General features: G+C 38.9%; 2 protein-coding genes across 2 annotated transcripts in view; both read left to right on the forward strand.

The window, feature by feature from the left end:
- prkab2 (protein kinase, AMP-activated, beta 2 non-catalytic subunit) lies at window positions 1-8872 on the forward strand. The gene is made up of 8 exons (XM_052134098.1): window positions 1-100; window positions 1473-1654; window positions 1834-1991; window positions 2081-2174; window positions 2375-2489; window positions 4270-4403; window positions 5337-5405; window positions 6657-8872. The coding sequence occupies exons 2-8, from the start codon at window positions 1499-1501 to the stop codon at window positions 6732-6734; spliced, it is 804 nt and encodes a 267-aa protein (XP_051990058.1). The 5' UTR covers window positions 1-100; window positions 1473-1498; the 3' UTR covers window positions 6735-8872.
- Window positions 8873-11449: 2577 nt separating this feature from the next.
- Window positions 11450-20688, forward strand: part of LOC127649123 (serine/threonine-protein kinase STK11-like) — a 19797-nt gene continuing 10558 nt past the window's right edge. The window contains 4 exon segments of the mRNA XM_052134076.1: window positions 11450-11591; window positions 14331-15121; window positions 18341-18424; window positions 18717-18806. Of these exon segments, the coding sequence (XP_051990036.1) occupies window positions 14832-15121; window positions 18341-18424; window positions 18717-18806 (464 nt within the window). The 5' untranslated portion in view covers window positions 11450-11591; window positions 14331-14831.

The raw sequence follows: 20688 nt of genomic DNA on the forward strand, positions 1-20688 counted from the left end.
GTTTGGACTGCTCGGTGTGCCGTACCGGTTGTCAGATTCAAGTATGTTGTCAAAGTTTGATCGGAGGTCGAAGCGGTGCGAATAAAACTCTTCATCTGCGGTAATGAGCGCCTCATTTCACATTTACTTCACTAAATAAACACTTAAGCATGTGATTATTATGTTATTATCCGTTTCATCTGATCCAAACGGTTAGCCAGCATGCTAACAGCTAAAGACACAATAACAAACGCTTTATTTGACATAAAATAACAATTATTTTGTTGACAGAGCAGTGTTTTTACTATCTTACAGACCAACATTAATTGTTGTATGAGTGTATTTATATAATATAATCCTCATTTAATTGAATATATTAAAGCATGTTTATAGAGAGGTGTCGTTTCCTAACTGTAAATATCGGGCTTGACTTCTCGATATTTTCCTGTGTTTCCATTCTACGGTCATTAATTCTTTTGCAACTTTGTAAGAAATAAATCAGAATTTTAGTTGTTTTTCAACAATGTTGTGCTTAAATAATTTTCCATATGTATCCTTTAAAAATAAATAAATTGACATCATTGTCGATGGGGCCCATTTTTAATATAACTTTCTTTAACCCTTTAAGCTCTGAAGTGTTTTTAAATATGTCATGTTTCAAAAGAATAAATAAAAATAATAATGATATAGATTATAATACATTCTGAGACTCCCAGCCTAAAAAACTGCTGAAAAATCTCAAAAGTTGAGCCAAAAGTTAATTTATATATATGGATGTAAATAATGTGGCTCTGAAAAACTGCTTTTGTTTTGTTCTCAATCCTGTCGACTGTATCTGAGACTAATGTTGTGTTGATACGAGAAAGCAATCAAAAGTTATAACATTACAAATATAATTGATCATAGTGTCCAAAAACATCTCCAAACAAATAAAAGATAATAATTGTACATAAGAACTAATTACACATGCAAACACAACAATGACTAAAGGTTTGCATAGCATGCAGACATGATTTTAGTCATGAGATTTCACAGAATGAGTTTCATTCTGTGTCATTTGAGTCATCATTGAGTCTGTGTCGTGTATTTGGCGCCATCTCTTGGTGGTCATATGTAACATTGTGCTTCATGTGGATTATCTAATGATCTATACATCTGATTATCTTGTGTGTGGACTCGTTTGAAAGATAATCTCTAAATAATCATATGTCATATTTTGTGACGTTATAAGTGAAAACGTGGCATATAAGCGACACCAACATAATTGTCTAAGTCATACATTTAGCTGTTATAAAACAAACAGGCTGGTTGTATTAAAGCACTTGTTCAGTTCATAATGTCTACATGTATTGTAAACTAGAGCTTCTAAACTTTCAAATGACACCTATTTTGTGTTGGACTGTAGTTAATAATATTTTGATGATAATCTGCCCATCTGATCTTAAAGGGTTAAGCTTTGTTCTGAGCTTCATAAAGTTAGTTTGTGTCTGTAGGGAAGGCTGTTGTTAATCCATTAGTCATGGGCAACACCAGCGATCGTGTATCTGCTGATCGGCATGGAGCGAAGACGCAGCGCTCGGACAGTGCCGGCGGACACAAAGACCACGAGCCCGGCAAAATGATGGACAGCACTGATGACCCCAATATCTTCAACACACATGGACTAGAATCCAAAGTATGCAAACACACGCAATACACGATTACTTTTATCCTCCTATGTTACGAAATCATCCATACTAGTGCAATGATCCCAGTAGTGCTAAATAAAGTACGATTAGTTCTGAACCCAGATCAGTTGGTTAGACGTCACTGTAGACGTGCATAAGTCAAACTGACACTGATCTGTTCTGTCAGGCTTCAAGTGAGAAGGATTTCCCTCCTGATTTAGATGACATGGTAAAGACGGTTCCTCAGGCCCGACCGACCGTCATCCGCTGGGCCGGAGGAGGAAGAGAGGTCTACATCGCCGGATCCTTCAACAACTGGAGCAACAAGATCCCATTGAATAAAAGGTGTCGTAACGTTCGGCCCGTTACAACACTTCCGTCATAACAAACATGATGTCATGTGTCGTTATGAAACATTCTCTCTTGTCTTTCAGCCATAATGATTTTGTAGCAATCTTGGACCTGCCTGAGGGTGAACATCAGTATAAATTCTTCGTTGATGGCCAGTGGCTGCACGACCCATCGGAGGTAAATATTAAACTGTCACATGACATCGCTGTCTATTAGGACGCTCGGCGGTGTTGACTTCTCAGTGGATTCTGTTAAACAGCATTTTTCCCTGTAGAGGTCGTGTATGAACCTGGTAACCTGTTGTTGAAATGCAGTTTAACAGTTTCATGTTATTATTTACTCCCTGTATCTTTAACCGTGTGCTGTGGTCTCTGTAGCCGGTGGTCACCAGTCAGATGGGCACCATTAATAATCTGATCCATGTGAAGAAATCAGATTTCGAGGTGTTTGACGCGCTGCAGGTGGACTCGCTCGAGTGCTCCGATACATCAGGTGATTTTCATTCGAAGTGATTCAACATTAATCAATATTATCAATATTATCAGTATATAATCAATATTATCAACATTAATCAATATTATCAATATTATCAATATATAATCAATATTATCAACATTAATCAATATTATCAATATTATCAGTATATAATCAATATTATCAACATTAATCAATATTATCAATATATAATATTATCAAAATATTATCAATATATAATCAATATTAATATTATCAACATTAATCAATATTATCAATATATAATCAATATTATCAACATTAATCAATATTATCAATATATAATCAATATTATCAACATTAAACAATATTATCAATATATAATCAACATTAATCAATATTATCAACATTAATCAATATTATCAAAATATTATCAATATATAATCAATATTATCAACATTAAACAATATTATCAATATATAATCAACATTAATCAATATTATCAATATATAATCAACATTAAACAATATTATCAATATTATCAATATATTATAAATATTATCAACATTAATCAATATTATCAATATATAATCAATATTATCAATATATTATCAATATTATCAACATTAATCAATATTATCAATATATAATCAATATTATCAATATATTATAAATATTATCAACATTAATCAATATTATCAATATATAATCAATATTATCAATATATTATCAATATTATCAACATTAATCAATATTATCAATATATAATCAATATTATCAATATATTATAAATATTATCAACATTAATCAATATTATCAATATATAATCAATATTATCAATATATTATCAATATTATCAACATTAATCAATATTATCAATATATAATCAATATTATCAATATATAATCAATATTATCAATATTAATCAATATTATCAATATATAATCGATATTATCAATATATTATAAATATTATCAACATTAATCAATATTATCAATATATAATCAATATTAATATTATCAATATATAATCAATATTATCAACATTAAACAATATTATCAATATATAATCAACATTAATCAATATTATCAATATATTATCAATATATAATCAATATTAATCAATATTATCAATATATTATCAATATGTAATCAATATTAATATTATCAATATATTATCAACATTATCAACATTAACAATATTATCAATATATAATCAACATTAATCAATATTATCAATATATTATCAATATATAATCAATATTAATATTATCAATATATAATCAATATTATCAACATTAATCAATATTATCAATATATTATCAACATTAATCAATATTATCAATATATAATCAATATTATCAATATATAATCGATATTATCAAAATTAATCAATATATAATCAATATTATGAGGCACGTGTTGTTGACTGAGCTTCACTGGTTAACCAGCGTTATGATCGCCGGACGGATAGTTTGCAGGGGTTGGCAGTCGGCTGGCGCGCCCCGTTTCAGGACTGGTGCTTGGAGATGGGCAGGGTGGCAGCTTTTGGGACATCCAGAAGACGGGAATTTAGACTTTTCTGTGGGGAAATGGGGCAAATATGAGACTTGTTTTGTAGGGCTCTCGGGGAAGGCGAGTGGAGAGAGAGGTGCAGTGGATGTGTGTGTTATTATATATTTGTTTGTTGTTTGTTTGTTTGTGTGTTTATAATTATGTGACCACTGGGGGGGTGGATGAGGGGGTTTGATTCTGTTTGTTTTGCTTTTCTTTGTTTAATAGATGAATCAATAAACATGTGATGTCATTGTGTATGTTAGATCTATCCAGCTCGCCGCCTGGCCTGTACAGTCAGGACGTTTACATGTTCAAGCCTGAGGAACGCTTCAAAGCTCCGCCCATCCTGCCCCCCCACCTGCTGCAAGTCATCCTCAACAAAGACACCAACATATCAGTGAGAACCTCCGTCTGTCTGTCTGTCTGTCCGTCTGTCTGTCTGTCCCTCTGTCTGTCCGTCTCTCTGTCCATCTCTCTGTCTGTCCCTCTGTCTGTCCCTCTGTCTGTCTATCTGTCTGTCTGTCCCTCTGTCTGTCCGTCTGTCTGTCCGTCTGTCTGTCCGTCTGTCTGTCCCTCTGTCTGTCCCGCTGTCTGTCCGTCTGTCTATCTATCTGTCTGTCTGTCTGTCCCTCTGTCTGTCTGTCCCTCTGTCTGTCTGTCCCTCTGTCTGTCCGTCTGTCTGTTCCTCTGTCTGTCTGTCCGTCTGTCCCTCTGTCTGTCCGTCTGTCTGTCCCTCTGTCTGTCTGTCCGTCTGTCTGTCTGTCTGTCTGTCTGTCCCTCTGTCTGTCTGTCTGTCCGTCTCTGTCTGTCCGTCTGTCCCTCTGTCTGTCCATCTGTCTGTCTGTCTATATGTCTGTCTGTCTGTCTGTCCCTCTGTCTGTCCGTCTGTCTGTCTATCCCTCTGTCTCTCTGTCTGTCCCTCTGTCTGTCCGTCTGTCTGTCCGTCTGTCTGTCTGTCTATCTGTCTGTCCCTCTGTCTGTCTGTCCATCTGTCTGTCCCTCTGTCTGTCTGTCCGTCCCTCTGTCTGTCCCTCTGTCTGTCCGTCTGTCTGTCTGTCCCTCTGTCTGTCCGTCTGTCTGTCTGTCCCTCTGTCTGTCCCTCTGTCTGTCCCTCTGTCTGTCCGTCTGTCTGTCTGTCTGTCTGTCTGTCCGTCTGTCTGTCTGTCCGTATGTCTGTCTATCTGTCTGTCCCTCTGTCTGTCTGTCTGTCTATCTGTCTGTCCCTCTGTCTGTCCGTCTGTCTGTCTGTCTCACAGCTGACACTAATCACAATAGATCAGGTGAGACACATCGCCGTTTACCCCGTGTACACATGTGTTGTGTGTTCCAGTGTGACCCTGCACTGCTGCCGGAGCCCAATCATGTGATGCTGAATCATCTGTATGCGCTCTCAATAAAGGTACGTTCCTGTACAGACACAAACAATTGAACATTTCCACCATTATTGCCCACTCATTGACCTTATATGACAACAATAGCATGTTGGCACACTACATGGGGTAAGTTGTCACAATAAAACCTACCATTAACCCTTTAAACTCTGATGGGCCTGCAAAAATAAACAAAATATCAAAATACACAAGATAATCAGATGTATAGATCATTAGATAATCCACATGAAGCACAATGTTACATATGACCACCAGGAGATGGCGCCAAATACACGACACAGACTCAATGATGACTCAAATGACACAGAATGAAACTCATTCTGTGAAATCTCATGACTAAAATCATGTGTGCATGCTATGCAAACCTTTAGTCATTGTTGTGTTTGCATGTGTAATTAGTTCTTATGTACAATTATTATCTTTTGTTTGTTTGGAGATGTTTTTGGACACTATGATCAATTATATTTGTAATGTTGGAACTTTTGATTACTTTGTCACATCAACACAAACATTCTCAGATACAGTCGACATGATTGGGAACAAAACAGAAACAGTTTATGTTGCCCCTTATTTACACCCAGAGATATATAATGTCAAATCAGAAAAATAATTTTTTATTTTTGTATTTTTCAGCACTGACTGAGAGTCTCAGAATGTATCAATCTATATTGTTATTTTTTTTACATTTCCTTTACAATGAAACCAAACACTTGAGCCTCCTTGTTATATATATATTTATATAAGCCTTTATTTTTGGGTATGTCACTGAAACAGGAGTTCTTTAAAAACCCCTTCAGAGCTTAAAGGGTTAACCTGTTACAGGCTTTTTTGGTTTAACTTTAATCAGTAAAGCAATTATGAACCGCAACACAATTCCAGAAACTACACAAATGTAAAGGTAACATATAAACATGGTTTTGGACCACAAATATTGTAATTATTAAATTGTGCACATTTATAACATTTAAAAGGACGTGTGACGTTTATGTCCTGAGAACACAGATCAAATCTGCCTTCATTATACAGTATGCCAGTGTGTTTTATTGTGTTCACTTGTTCACCCAGCAGCTATTATAAATATATAATGGGATTCTCAAAAGAATATTCTGATTTAAGACCGTTATGAATTCAACTGTGTGTGTTACAAACTTACAAAACCTCTGCGAGAGAAAACACATTTATAGCCCTTGTGACAACTAGCCCCGGCCTCTCTTATAGTGTGCAGCACTCCGATTGAAGTCTCGTTCTCTCTCTTTCAGGATGGTGTGATGGTTCTCAGTGCGACTCATCGTTATAAGAAGAAATACGTGACGTCTCTGCTGTATAAACCCATTTAATGAGATCCTGTAGAGCTGAGATTGCACTGTAAACACTAGAGACTCTGTCCCGCTGACCGTAATGTGTGTGTGTGTGTGTGCGCTTTATATACTGTTACATCTGATACTCCGACATCTAAATACTTGAGTTTTTAACCCTTGTGCGACCTTCGAGACATTTTTGTCTGTGTTAATGCCAACAACGTACATTTGGCCAAAGGTGTATTTTTTTGGGTAATTTTTATATTTGAACCTCAGTTCCTATAACAAATCTATAACACATCTATAACACACTGTGTACAGGAAATAGTCACATTCGGGACCTTCAGGACACAAATGTCCCCATTAAAACTGTAATATATGATCCCAGTGTCATTAAAGCATAAAATCATGAATTATATGATAGTATACTTTCATTACGGAGCCTTGGCTTCAAAATTTATATTTTTTAAATTTTCCACCAGATGGCGCCATTTTCCTCATGTTTATCCTGTGGAGCAAATACAAACTTTTCCCCTATTCACTGTTTACTGTATTATAGAGACCTGCAGGACAACTGAATACATGATGCAGATACAAGTGAGTGTGTGTGTGTGTGTGTGTGTGTGTGTGTGTGTGTGTGTGTGTGTGTGTGTGTGTGTGTGTGTATTGAGAAGTGTGTGTGTGTTTATGTGTGTATTGAGAAGTGTGAGTGTGTGTGTGTGTGTGTGTGTATTGAGAAGTGTGTATGTTTGTGTGTATTGAGAAGTGTGTGTATGTTTGTGTGTATTGAGAAGTGTGTATGTTTGTGTGTATTGAGAAGTGTGTGTATGTGTGTGTGTGTATGTATGTGTGTATTGAGAAGTGTGTGTGTGTAAGTGTGTTTATGTGTGTATTGAGAAGTGACTGTGTGTGTATAAACATCAACAGTGTTATTATATAAACAAACTTTTATAATATTATTTTGGCAGTTTTTTGACGCAGACATTTGTGTCCTCTAAGGGTCTCTGAGATTATTTGGTTGTCGCACAAGGGTTAAACCAGAGTGTGTCCATCTTATGTGCAACATTGTGCAATAATTATAAGTGATGCTATTCGGTCATTTCAGCGTGCTTCATAAAAGTGTGAACGAGGAGTCATGATTTGGACAGGCACATTGTTTCTAACTGTATAGAATTATAATTTGATTTTAAATGCTTTGTTAGTAATTCATTAATTATTGCATTATTACCTTAAAATTGAATCGCATCAACACATGTAATTTGGTGGGTTACTCCCACAATAGAATACATCTATATCGATCATTATGGGATTTTTTGCCTCTACATTTTGAATTTCAGGGGCATTTTTGTCACATTTAAGGGTGTTTTTATTTCCTTGAATCGCCCTTAATTACAGACAGTTCTTGTTTGGCGTTTAATGCCGATGGAACTTTTAAATGTTTTCTTCTCTTATAATTAAATTAAATTTGGACCTCTAAACTGAACCGTTTGCTAGAAGAGAAAGTGCCACACTTCTCTGGAGATGGATTTGCTCTGCGCTTGTGTTACGATTCCAACACATGAGCAGGATTGAACCTTTTAAAAGCACAAAGTGTGATTCTAATGGCATTATGATGTCATGCAGACGAACACTTTCAGCTGCTACACTGTGACGAAACCAATGAATCTAACGGCACGCTTCTTTAGTTTGTCAAGCTGAGCTGTATCTTTGTCTGTTACATTGAATCAGGAATGTGATATTGCATTGGTGTGTTTCTCTGAAGTTGTTTTGATGCGTTTGCTGTGAGTTTAATAGTATTTATTCACTCCAAAGATAATCAGTCATATACTGCGTTTAGTGGGAATATTACGGCGATATGACCGTAGCACTGTCGGCTGTAGGTGAGAGCTGTTACTGAATATTATTTTAGGGACAAATATCCACCTTGAACTTAAATAGTTTCCCTCTGTGTGTGTGTGTGTGTGTGTGCTGTTTTTATTTAATGTACTGAAGAATAATTTATTAGCTGTGCGTTTTACACAATGGGTGTTTTGCTTCTGATAATAAAAAGGGACGCCTTCTGATTTTGTCCATGTTTACATTTTATTTATTTATTTTGGGTATTTCACAATTTTTTCACAGTTCAAAATTGTACATCCGACACTCAAATGACCATCTTTTCCTTTCTACTCGACTCGAATGGTTCATAAAGGCGCCATTAGCGATGTTAACTGTTCTGGAACTTCCGCAAGATTTAGCTGTTAAACTAGACACGCCCACTTTTCCCAAAGACACACCCTCACACTGATCCGCTTGGAGATCCTTATACTAATTTTCACCTCGCGTTACTCGCGCGAGTTTGAACGCTGGATTATAAATGTGTATTTGTCGCGAGTAATGCGAACCCGTGAGTATTCCCGCTTCTCTTCTGGAAAAGGACAGGGGGAGGGGCTTCTACAACTTGGTTCATAGTAAAGTTCAACCAATAGCTGGAAACAAGTAGACGTGCATATTTTCACATGCAACTTCCTCGCTCACTTTCCTCCAAGCGATGTCTTTTTTCGTCCGTCTCTGCACATGTATGACGTTGTGTCGTCCAGATTTCTTCTGCTACTATGTCAGTACGTCAGTGACATCCAGACAATCTCAATGCTGATAGGCTTTCGCGACAACGTGTCATGCGGATTTCTCGCTCGAGTTGAAAAATGTGTCAAAAGCATCCGCAGAAAAATAGCGTTCTCGTGTGACAAACAAACAACTCCAGAACTGACACTCTCAGATTCCTTTTACCCATATATGGGCTGCCATGGGAACTCGCCCAATGATTGGCAGGTAGGAAGTGATTTAAAGTCTTCTGATTGGCTAAATAAAGAATCGGGCCGCAGACGTTTTTTTGGACGTTAATTTTATTTTACAGCACCGTAAAATTGGCTAAGCTTTGGTATTTTCTTCATCACATTCGTTGCTTGGTTTCTTTTAATACTTTGGGAAATTTGTTATTTCTTTTTTTTATTAATTAGTATTCTGCAGGAAACACCGTTCTGAGAAGTAAACTACCGTTAACAATGACACGGTGAACAACGACTTTACAGTGTTATCTTAATTGTCACTCCATCTTCATGTTTTATTCACTAAATTAAGAGAAAATGATGCTCAGATTCACCACTAGCACCATTAGCAAAAATTAGCACATCACCATTAGCAAAAATTAGCATGTCATTCAATATGATTTCAGAACTCGAAAATTGTTTTCCCACCTAAATAATTGTATCTATCTGTATTTTGTGAGCTGGTGTTTGTAATCAGAGCTTCAGTTGGGCATTCCTCAGGGTTAACATGAGATAAATATAACATCAGACATGTACATAAAGAGTCCAGAGGAGTCCGCTCTGTGCACACAGTCTCCTTTATTTGATTGTTTAGTTGTAGGACATCACGTAAGCAGTCAATTCCTTACATGATGAAATGTTTATGCAGCGGTCTGAGGCTTCTTCTCCATTCACTTACATTCAAACAACTCTTGTCAACCGCGGCGCCATCTTGTAATGGTCAACATCTCCAATAGTATATCGATGGTTCAGATAGTCCCGCCCCCCAACTCACGCCATTGGTTGAGTGACGTTGTTGGGGCGGGTCGCTGAACACAAACAGGATTTTTTTAAAGTGCCACAGAGACGCAGTGTTTACAGTTTTCGAGAAAGTTAACTGTGAATGGCTTATCGTTGTCTCTCCATATTAAATTGTGTCAGAACAAAGTTAACAATGAAAAAGTGACACATTTCAGGTTTAAAGATTGTATAAGTCATACCTGTAAAGATAAACGACTTGGGTGGGGTTTGGTAGCATAATAAAAGGGTGGATATACCAGTGGATAAATTAGCCCCTACATGGTCTGATATACTGATGATTTTATTTATGTCAGAATATTTATTTTGCATTTTTAAATTAAAATATTATTTTTTCCTATATCTTTCCATAACAGAGTGGGCATGTTATGCTTGACCAAGGATAACATAAATAAAACAAAAGAGTTGTGCACTACAAATTACTCAAAATCATTTAGCTTAAGTTTGAGTGTATGAAGGTCACAGTATCATGATATAACAGGGTGGACAATAAATCAAAGGGCACTTTTAAGATTCAACAAGATTTAAGATCAACTTGAAGGTGCTCTCACTAAAAAAAGTTTAACTCCTAAAGACATGAATAGTTATTTTGCAATATATGTAGGAAATCATGAGCACTCACATTTAAAATGAAGACTCCAGTCATATCAGTAACCTTATAAAGGCTGTTTATTCTACATGGGGAGGGTCCCCTAATGGGGGCGGCCATTTTAGAATCACATGACCAGCCGAATACTATCGCAGTAAGCGTCCTGTTATTGGACACTTTCACTCATTGATTAAAATAATCATGGCTGACTGTGAATCCTACATTTCTACAATGGCATCTGAGGCTTTACACTATTGATTTTAAATGATCCAAGCCGCTATGTGTCAGTGTAAGTACAAGATGACACAAAGACAAAAGTTACTGACTGCACCTTTAAAAGGCACCGAAATGACCCAAAAAGGACCTAAATAACACGACCTAAAATGTAAATTTCCCCGTTTGTTAATTTGAACCAAAAATCCTGATGTTGAATGCAACGTTTGTGGAAACGACTATGCGCGTGCCAGGCACAAGACGAGTACTGCTGTTGCTGCCGCGCGCCGGCTGACGCGTTCACTGAGCTGTTGCGCCTGCGCGATCGAGTCGAGTGAGGGGAGGGAGGTAAACAAGATGGCGGCAGCCTTGAAGCAGCAGCTGCTGTGAAGAACAGATGAGCTAAATTAAACGAACGAATAGAAAAAGAGGAAGAATCGCGCGTGTTCTGAGCCGTCAAAGATTCGTGCTGATGTGTGCAGGTCTCAGGTCAGTGTGTTTGTGAGATTATTCTTAAACAGAGATGTGTGTGTATGTGTATGCTAGCCGCTGCTAACGGCTGCCAAACAAACATCGACACAAACATCAGCGTTTATAAGACATATAACTCACTCATAGAGATCGAATAACACGTATAATCTCTGATAATGTGTGTGTTTGTGTTGCCTGCGCTGTTTGATCATTTATCCGCATTGCATGATCAGATTATCAGATCAATGATCAAACAAATCAGTTACTCTCTTCATGAACACATTCATGCTTTAGTCTCTTTATTTCAGGTCTGCTAACAGCATATGACAGAGTTTTGTCCATTGAATGTGTGTTTGAGTCTGGATTGTGTTGTCTGCTTGGGGTTTAGCATTCTTACACTTACAAAACAGCACTGTGGTCCTAACAGTGTGGAGATGGCATCAGGTGGCATACATATAATGGGACATATTACAGAATGGCGTACTGTATGTTCATGTGCAAGTACTAATGTATGTGCAAGGTAGTGGTATGTATAGATATTGAATTAAATATGAGTGAATTTACATATTTGCATGACATAATTATACATTATTGCACTATGGGAGTCCTGAAGGCAGTTTAATTGTTCATGTGGTAAATGGCCTGGGGGTAAAAACTGTTTCTGTGACTGGATGTCCTGGCACTCAGTGCCAGCCAGAGGGCAACTGTTCAAAGAGGGAGTGGGCAGAGGGTGTGTGGGGTCCAGAGTGATCCTACCTGCACGTTTCCTCACTTTGGAGATGTACATGTCTTGGAGGGTGGGCAGGGGGGCACCAATAATCCTCTCAGCAGTATTGATTGTCCATTGTACCAAACCAGACAGTTATAGACTGTCTATAGTACACGGGACAGACTCAATGTCGGACGAGTAGAACTGTGTCAGCAGCTCCTGTGGCAGTTTGAACATCCTCAACTGGTGAAGGAAGCGCAACCTCTACTGGGCCTTTTACACAATGGAGTCTATGTGAGCCCAGGAACCTGAATAATTCCACTGCTGCCACAGTGCTGTTCAGGATGGTGCGGGGGGGATTTCTCCTGAAATTTCTCCACTGTTTTGAGCATGTTCAGCTCAAGGTTGTTGTGACCACCCCAGACAGCCAGCTGATCAACCTCCCGTCTGTATGCAGACTCGACTCCGTTGCAGATGAGGCTGATGACCGTGTTGTCATCTATAAACTTCATGAGCTTGACAGAGGGGTCCATTGCAGTGCAGTCATTCATGTACATGGAGAAGAGCCGTGGAGAGAGCACTCATCCCTGAGGAGCACCAGTGCTATTCGTGAGGGTCCCGTATGTGAGTTTCCCCAGTCTCACTAGCGGCTGCCTGTCTGTCAGAAAGCTGGTGATCCATCAACAGATTGGGGTGGGCATGGAGAGCTGGGTCAGTTTGGTTGAGAGAAGATCAGGCATGATTGTATTGAAATCTCAATATCTCAGCTCAGGACGGTCCTAGCTCCTTGGAACAAAAACTGATCTCTAGAGCACATTACAATGGACATATATACACATTATGCACAATCATGTTCCTTAGACTCAGAACTTAAGTCCTAATGTAATGCTCAAGATTGCTCAAAGTTCCACTTTTAGGGTCAGTTTATAATGGGAAGGGTTCGAGATGACCTGAAATTGTGTTTTAACAAGACATTTTAAAATGAACAGCAGATTTATATAGTTCCAGATGGTTTTTATATTGAGTTTATATCAATTAATAACAAACGGTAGTGAACTGTAAAATATAAAGGCATCAAAATGACGTTCTGTAATGTGTAAAACAGGCTCACTGTATTTTGCTGCCGGTATTTTACCGTAAATTGGATTTCTCTGACCTTTAGCCCTTTTACACTGTTATTGGCCTCATAAGTAAGTTGTCACAAAGGTTTTTATTAGAGGTGGACCGATGGTGGATTTTGCTGATATTGATAACTAAGGTGGTGGGAAAACACTGATAATCAGCCGATAGTTTTTAAAATTGATTAACAGAATGTAACATCATATTCTAAGTTGGTGCACACATGGAGGCCAGAAGATGAATAAAATCCCAGATGTATTTTTCAACCAAAATCACAATAATAATAAAAAAAATAAGATTTTGTGTATAACGTGACCGGGTTCCCACGGTCATGGAAAACCTGGAAATATCAGGGAATTTTAAAATCGTGATTTCCATGCCTGGAAAAGAAATGGAAATTAATAAAATATTAAAAGTCATGGGAAAATCATGGAATTTTTTTATAGTTAATTTCATTGTATTTATTAGTTTCTGTCCTAAAATATTTAATTTTAGATTATTGTATAGATTAAATTTAAAATTACATTTACACAAATGTGCAAAATACGTGATTTCGGTGCCATTTTTCATAATAAAAGTCTTTATATTTGGGCATGGAAATTCATTGGTTGAAAAGAGCGGTAACCCTGAATGATGAAGACTTGGCTCTGCCTCAGTGCTCTATATTTACTATTTACCAAATTAAGCAAATTTACCTATATATTATTATGCACAATATATATGTTTTGCAGACTTTGCATCCCTCACTTCTATTTAAAAAACAGAATTATCAGAGAGAAAAATTAACCTACCTGCAACTATCCACATTGATTTTTGCCAATAATCGATAGTTCAGAAAAGCAGCTATCAGCACAGATTAATCGGTAAAACCGATATTTCGCTCTACCTCCAGTTTTTGTTCATCTTTGTGTCTCTTTTCTTTACTGCAGGTATTTTGAATCATGGTCACGGATCTGCCATAACCCTATAGAGAAATAGGACATCCCAATTCTTGATCGCAGCATAACAAAGATAAGTTCCTGGACCTCTCCGGGTCGTACCACTGCAGTTGGACTTTTAGGATGCGCGGTGATCGCTAAGGCTGGACAATCCGTTTGGACCGCAGTATTCAAGTAGCGTTGCTAATCTGCAGAGATGTCCAGGAATCCAGTCATTCCCAGTGTTGGCTAATGTAGCCTTGTGATAGAAGCTAATTATTCAACGCTTGTTGCCCCTGAGACCTGGTGTACTTTTTCGATTTTTGCTCCTTTGGGGAGTTTGTGTGGGACTGTCCACCTCTGTTGAACTGAGCAGAACGTTGAACGATGCTACTGAATCAGTTCTAGTGCTGTTTTACTGACTGATCCTCCCCAATCAGAATACAAATATCCCAGACGCCCCGTCAGCTTTTGTGCTGGAGTTGCGGCCTGGAGCGCGTGAGAGAGAGAGTGATGATGAGTGTTGGCGGTGATCTTCATCATCTGGAATACCTGACAGAAAATGAGCTCATGGGGATGGACACCTTCATCCACCGCATCGACTCCACCGAGGTCATCTACCAGCCTCGCCGCAAGCGTGCCAAACTCGTCGGGAAGTATCTGATGGGAGATTTGCTCGGGGAGGGCTCTTACGGGAAGGTCAAGGAGATGCTGGACTCAGAGACTCTGTGTCGGAGAGCCGTGAAGATCCTGAAGAAGAAGAAGCTGAGGAGGATTCCGAACGGAGAGGCTAACGTGAAAAAGTAAGAGATCGCTGTTTGATATTTGAAGATAAGTCACACTGTTTACTATCTTAATACTCTGTCCTGGTCTTATTGTGTATTATTCATCAGTCCATCATGTTTGTCATCTAGGGGTGGGAAGAAATATCTATTTTCTCTTGAACAACCCTGATATCGATTCTTAAATCCTAAAATCAATGCGAGTAAATCACTTGCACTATGCAACTAAAATGTCAGATTCTCCACTGGTATTGAGTATTATTGTGGAGAAGGTCAGCAGTGAGATCTTTTCACTGTGTTTTGAGAGCAGGGCTGATAATCGATTAATCTAACGATTAAATATCTCATATGCTGCTTCTCAGGTCAGTGCATCTCGTTTAAAGGATTTTTAGATATTTAAAAATATTTGTATTATTCAACATTCTCAGATAACCGTTTCTTCTGCAGTATAGCTGCTAAAGTAAATGTACAATGTTTTATATGAGTTTTAGATATTTATATTGGAAAACAAGCCAAAACAAATCAAAAACATATTTTGTTGCCGTGTATAATGGGTGAAGAGTCTCTCACTGTTCTGTTCACTTCAATCCATCTTTAACTCACAAAAACACAAACTTTCTCTTAATAATAATGCTGCGAATTGCCAGTGTTCTTCAGGATAAGTAATGCACAGTGACACACAAGTTTCGAGTCATCATGTTATGCACTAAGCGTGTGCGCTCGAGGGATGAGCGTCCCACAGTGTGCATCAGCTGGTGGAGTTTCAATCTCTCCCCCTTAGATCAGGACATTCACACAACTCATAGAAGAGGCACCGACCACACAGAGAAATGCCCGCTTCAGAGTTTGTAGTTATTTACATGATCTGCTTCTGTATTATTTAAACTTTAATAAAGCTTTAACGCATTAAATATAGCTGCATTAAAGATGCAACGCATTAAATATAGCTGCATTAAAGATGTGACGCATTAAATATAGCTGCATTAAAGATGCGACGCATTAAATATTACTGCATTAAAGATGCAACGCATTAAATATTACTGCATTAAAGATGCGACGCATTAAATATAGCTGCAGTAATGATGCGACTCATTAAATATAGCTGCAGTAAAGATGCGACTCATTAAATATAGCCGCATTAAAGATGCGACGCATTAAATATAGCGCATTAAAGATGCGACGCATTAAATATAGCCGCATTAAAGATGCGACGCATTAAATATAACCGCATTAAAGATGTGGACGCGCATTAAATATGCGACGCATTAAATATAGCAGCATTAAAGATGCGACACATTAGATATAGCCACATTAAAGATGCGACGCATTAAATATAGCTGCAGTAAAGATGTGACTCATTAAATATAGCCGCATTAAAGATGTAATGCATTACTGTAAATATAACTGCATTAAAGATGCGCCGCATTAAATATAGCTGCATTAAAGATGTGACGCATTAAATATAGCTGCATTAAAGATGTAATGTATTACTGTAAATATAACTGCATTAAAGATGCGCCGCATTAAATATAGCTGCATTAAAGATGTGACGCATTAAATATAGCTGCATTAAAGATGTAATGTATTACATGTAAATATAACCACATTAAAGATGCGACGCATTAAATATAACCTCATTAAAGATGCGACGCATTAAATATAACCTCATTAAAGATGCGACACATTTATACTCAAACCAGCCCGACTGGCACCAGTAATCATGCTATGTTACAAATCACTGAGATCACATTTTTTTCTTTATTCTGATGGTTAATGTGAACATTCACTGAAGCTCCTGACCCATATCTGCATGATTTTATACACTGCAATGCTGCCCAACGATTGGCTGATTAGATAATCGCATGGATGATTGTTGGTGTCAGTTCACAATGAAAGCGAATGGAATCTTCTTTTGTGTTCAATAGCAGAACTAAAGTCACACAGGGTTTGTAACAGCATGAGGGTGAGTTAATGATAACAGAATTCTCATTTTTCAGTGAACTAAACCTTTAAAAAATACAAATGTTCCCATTACCAAAAGAGTGTTTTGGTAATGGTTTTACTCCACGTCAAGCCCCACCCGACATCGGGGTTCTGGTTGAATAGTTTCACTAGTAAATGGGTCCGATTGCATAACGTCATATCGACTGTATCCACACTTTGAGAAATGTTTTCTTAATCTTTAGCTGTTCGTCACTATTTAACATTTGTGTTTGACTTTTCCATCTTATTATCAGTCAGTGATGATGTTTTAACACCCGTCCCGTTCACTCTCCTCTTCCTCTAATATCCTCTCTGCTGAAATCTGTGTAATCACAGACAGTCGTTTAATTAATCTGATTCGCAGTGAAGCCGCAGGGTTACACTTTAAATAGACAAGAGCATGTAAGTGAGTCAGGAGCACAACCTCTCCCTCAACGTCAGTAAGACCAAGGAGCTTGTTGTGGACTTCAGGAGGAAAGACAGAGAACACAGCCCCATCACCATTAATGGAGCACCGGTGGAGAGAGTCAGCAGCTTCAAGTTCCTCGGTGTCCACATCACTGAAGAACTCACATGGTCCGTCCACACTGAGGCCGTTGTGAAGAAGGCTCACCAGCGCCTCTTCTTCCTGAGACGGCTGAGGAAGTTTGGAATGAACCACCACATCCTCACACGGTTCTACACCAGTACTGTAGAGAGCATCCTGACTGGCTGCATCACTGCCTGGTACGGCCGCTAACAACTGCAAAGCCCTGCAAAGGGTGGTGTGAACTGTCAGACACATCATCGGAGGTGAGCTTCCCTCCAGGACATATACACAAGGTGGTGTGTGAGAAAAGCTCGGAGGATCATCAGAGACTCACCCGAGTCATGGTCTGTTCTCACTGCTAGCATCAGGCAGGCGGTATCGCAGCATCAGGACCCGCACCAGCCGACTACATGATAGCTTCAACCCCCAAGCAGTCAGACTGTTGAACACTTTATTAATCTTCATCTTATTATCTCTATATCTATATTGTGTGTGTTGTTTACTGTACATTTGATATGTAAATTGTGTTGTGTAAGTATGTTGTTTATTGTAATTGGTATATGTCTCGTCACTGTCATGACTGCTATGTTGCTCGGAACTGCACACAAGAATTTCAACTACTGTTGCACTTGTGTACATGTGACAATAAAGTGATTTTATTATTAAATTCTCTCACTGCTCTGTGACTTTGACCTCTGCCCTCTTCACGATGTGTTTTTGTCCTGCAGGGAGATTCAGCTACTGAGACGACTACAGCACAAGAATGTCATCCAGCTGGTGGATGTGCTGTACAATGAAGAGAAGCAGAAGATATATCCTTTAGTGTGTGTGTCTCCGTGTGTGTCTCCGTGTGTGTCCGTTCGTGTGTCTGTGTGTCCGTTCGTGTGTCTGTGTGTCCGTTCGTGTGTCTGTGTGTCCGTTCGTGTGTTTGTGTGTCCATTCGTGTGTACGTTCATGTTTGTGTGTGTGTGTGTTGTAGTTTATATCACTACCAGTTCATTTGCCGCATGAGAAGTAAGGATTGTATGGTGGGATAGAATATTTCACCTCATGTGTGACTGTTGTTCTGGTGTTCTTCTGATGGTTCCTTGACTACACTCTCACGTATATGGTCATGGAGTATTGTGTGTGTGGAATGCAGGAAATGTTGGATAGCGTTCCAGAGAAAAGATTTCCAGTGTTTCAAGCTCACGGGTAAGACTTCTCAAACACCATCAGATAAGAAATGTTTCACAGAATTTAAGATGATTATGAGACAACTGCTCTTTAGTAATGCACTTCAAACTCTTGTGCGAAAATGATCATTCTTTTGGAATAACTAATCAGAATCAGAATGAGCTTTAATGCCAAGCGTGCTTACACATACAAGGAATTTGTCTTTGTGGCGCTTCCAGTGCACAGTCAATACAACAAGACGGAGATAATAAATAAAAAGCGAATAGAAAATATAAGCATATATAGAAATACACAATAGGACAATACAAATCTGTTATATACGTCGGACAGAAGGCAACAGTTCAGAAAGATAATGGGCTGTGTGAGAGTTACCAGCCCATGTCCTCACTCTGGAAGTGTACAGTTCTTGAAGGAAGGGCACCAATAATCCTCTCAACACTCCGAACTATCCTTTGAAGTCTTCTGATGTCTGATATCATAGCTGCACCAAACCAGACAGTTACTGAAGTGCAGAGGACAGACTCAATGACTGCTGAGTGAAACTGGATCAGCAGCACCTGTGGCAGGTTGAACTTCATCAGCTGGTGAAGGAAGTACAACCTCTGCTGGGCCTTTTTCACAATGGAGTCAATGTGGGTCCCACTTCAGGTCCTGTGAGATGGTAGTGCCCAGGAACCTGAATGACTCCACTGCTGGCACAGTGCTGTTCAGAATGGTGAGGGGGGTCAGTGTTGGGGTGTTCCTCCTAAAGTCCTCAATCATCTCCACTGTTTTGAGTGTGTTCAGCACAAGGTTGTTTTGACTGCACCAGACAACCTCCTATCTGTATACAGACTCATCGTCATGGATGAGGCCGATGACAGTGGTGTTATCAGTAAACTTCAGGAGCTTGACAGAGGCATCCTTGGAGGTGCAGTCATTGGAGAAGAGTATTGGGGAGAGCACACATCCCTGGGGGGCACCAGTGCTGATTGTACAGGTGCTGGAAGTGAATTTCCCCAGTCTCACTAACTGCTGTCTATCTGTCAGAAAGCTGGTGATCCACTGACAGATAGACGTGGGCACAGAGAGATGGTGTTATTTAGTCTGGAGGATAGCTATATTGCCTACATCATCCACAGATCTGTATGCTCGATAAGCAAACTGCAGGGGATCCAGAAAGCGTCCAGTGATGTCCTTCAGGTGGGCCAACACCAGTCTCTCAAATTACTTCATGACCACAGACGTCAGAGTGACGGGTCTGCAGTTGTTAAGTCCTGTGATCTTGGGTTTCTTTGGGACAGGGATGATAGTGGAGCATTTGAAGCAGTAGGGAACTTCACACTGCTCCAGTGAAATATTGAAGATCTGTATGAAGATGGGGTGCAACTGGTCAGGACAGGATTTTAGACAAGAAGGTGAAGCACCGTCTGGGCCCTGTGCTTTCCTTGTCTTTTGTTTCTGGAAGACCCGGCACACATCTTCACAGATCTAAAGTGCAGGTTGAGTAGCAGGAGGTGTTGGTGTTTGTGTGAAGTGAAGGTCAGAGCGGGTGTGGGGTGTGAGACTGGGCTTTTCAAATCTACAGCAACAAACATTCAGGTCCTCAGCCAGTTGTTGATTCCCTACAATGTTAGGGGATGGTGTCTTGTAGTTGATAATGACTTTCAGGCCTCTCCACACTGATGCAGGGTCGCTAGCTGAAAACTTGATGCAGCCCTAGTTGCATAATAAGGACTTGCAGTTAGTCTGGTTAATCACGATTAGGTGTTCTCAGATGGTAAGCGTCAGAAACTCACTCCGTGGCATCCCTATATATCAGTAAAATACTTCTGACTCATCAGTGCTCTTATATACACGCGTGTTGTGTGTCAATATAATTCAGATATTTCACTTTGTGTTGTACTGGTGCGATGTTTGA

This window comes from Xyrauchen texanus, chromosome 9 (assembly GCF_025860055.1).
Source record: "Xyrauchen texanus isolate HMW12.3.18 chromosome 9, RBS_HiC_50CHRs, whole genome shotgun sequence".
NCBI classification, from domain to species: Eukaryota; Metazoa; Chordata; class Actinopteri; order Cypriniformes; family Catostomidae; genus Xyrauchen; species Xyrauchen texanus.

Coding starts and splice junctions, on each gene's coding strand:
- prkab2 (XM_052134098.1), top strand. CDS start 1,499: ATGGGCAACACCAGCGATCGTGTATCTGCTGATCGGCATGGAGCGAAG. Junction 4,404..5,336: donor ACAAAGACACCAACATATCA/GTGAGAACCTCC, acceptor TGTGTGTTCCAG/TGTGACCCTGCACTGCTGCC. Junction 5,406..6,656: donor TGTATGCGCTCTCAATAAAG/GTACGTTCCTGT, acceptor TCTCTCTTTCAG/GATGGTGTGATGGTTCTCAG.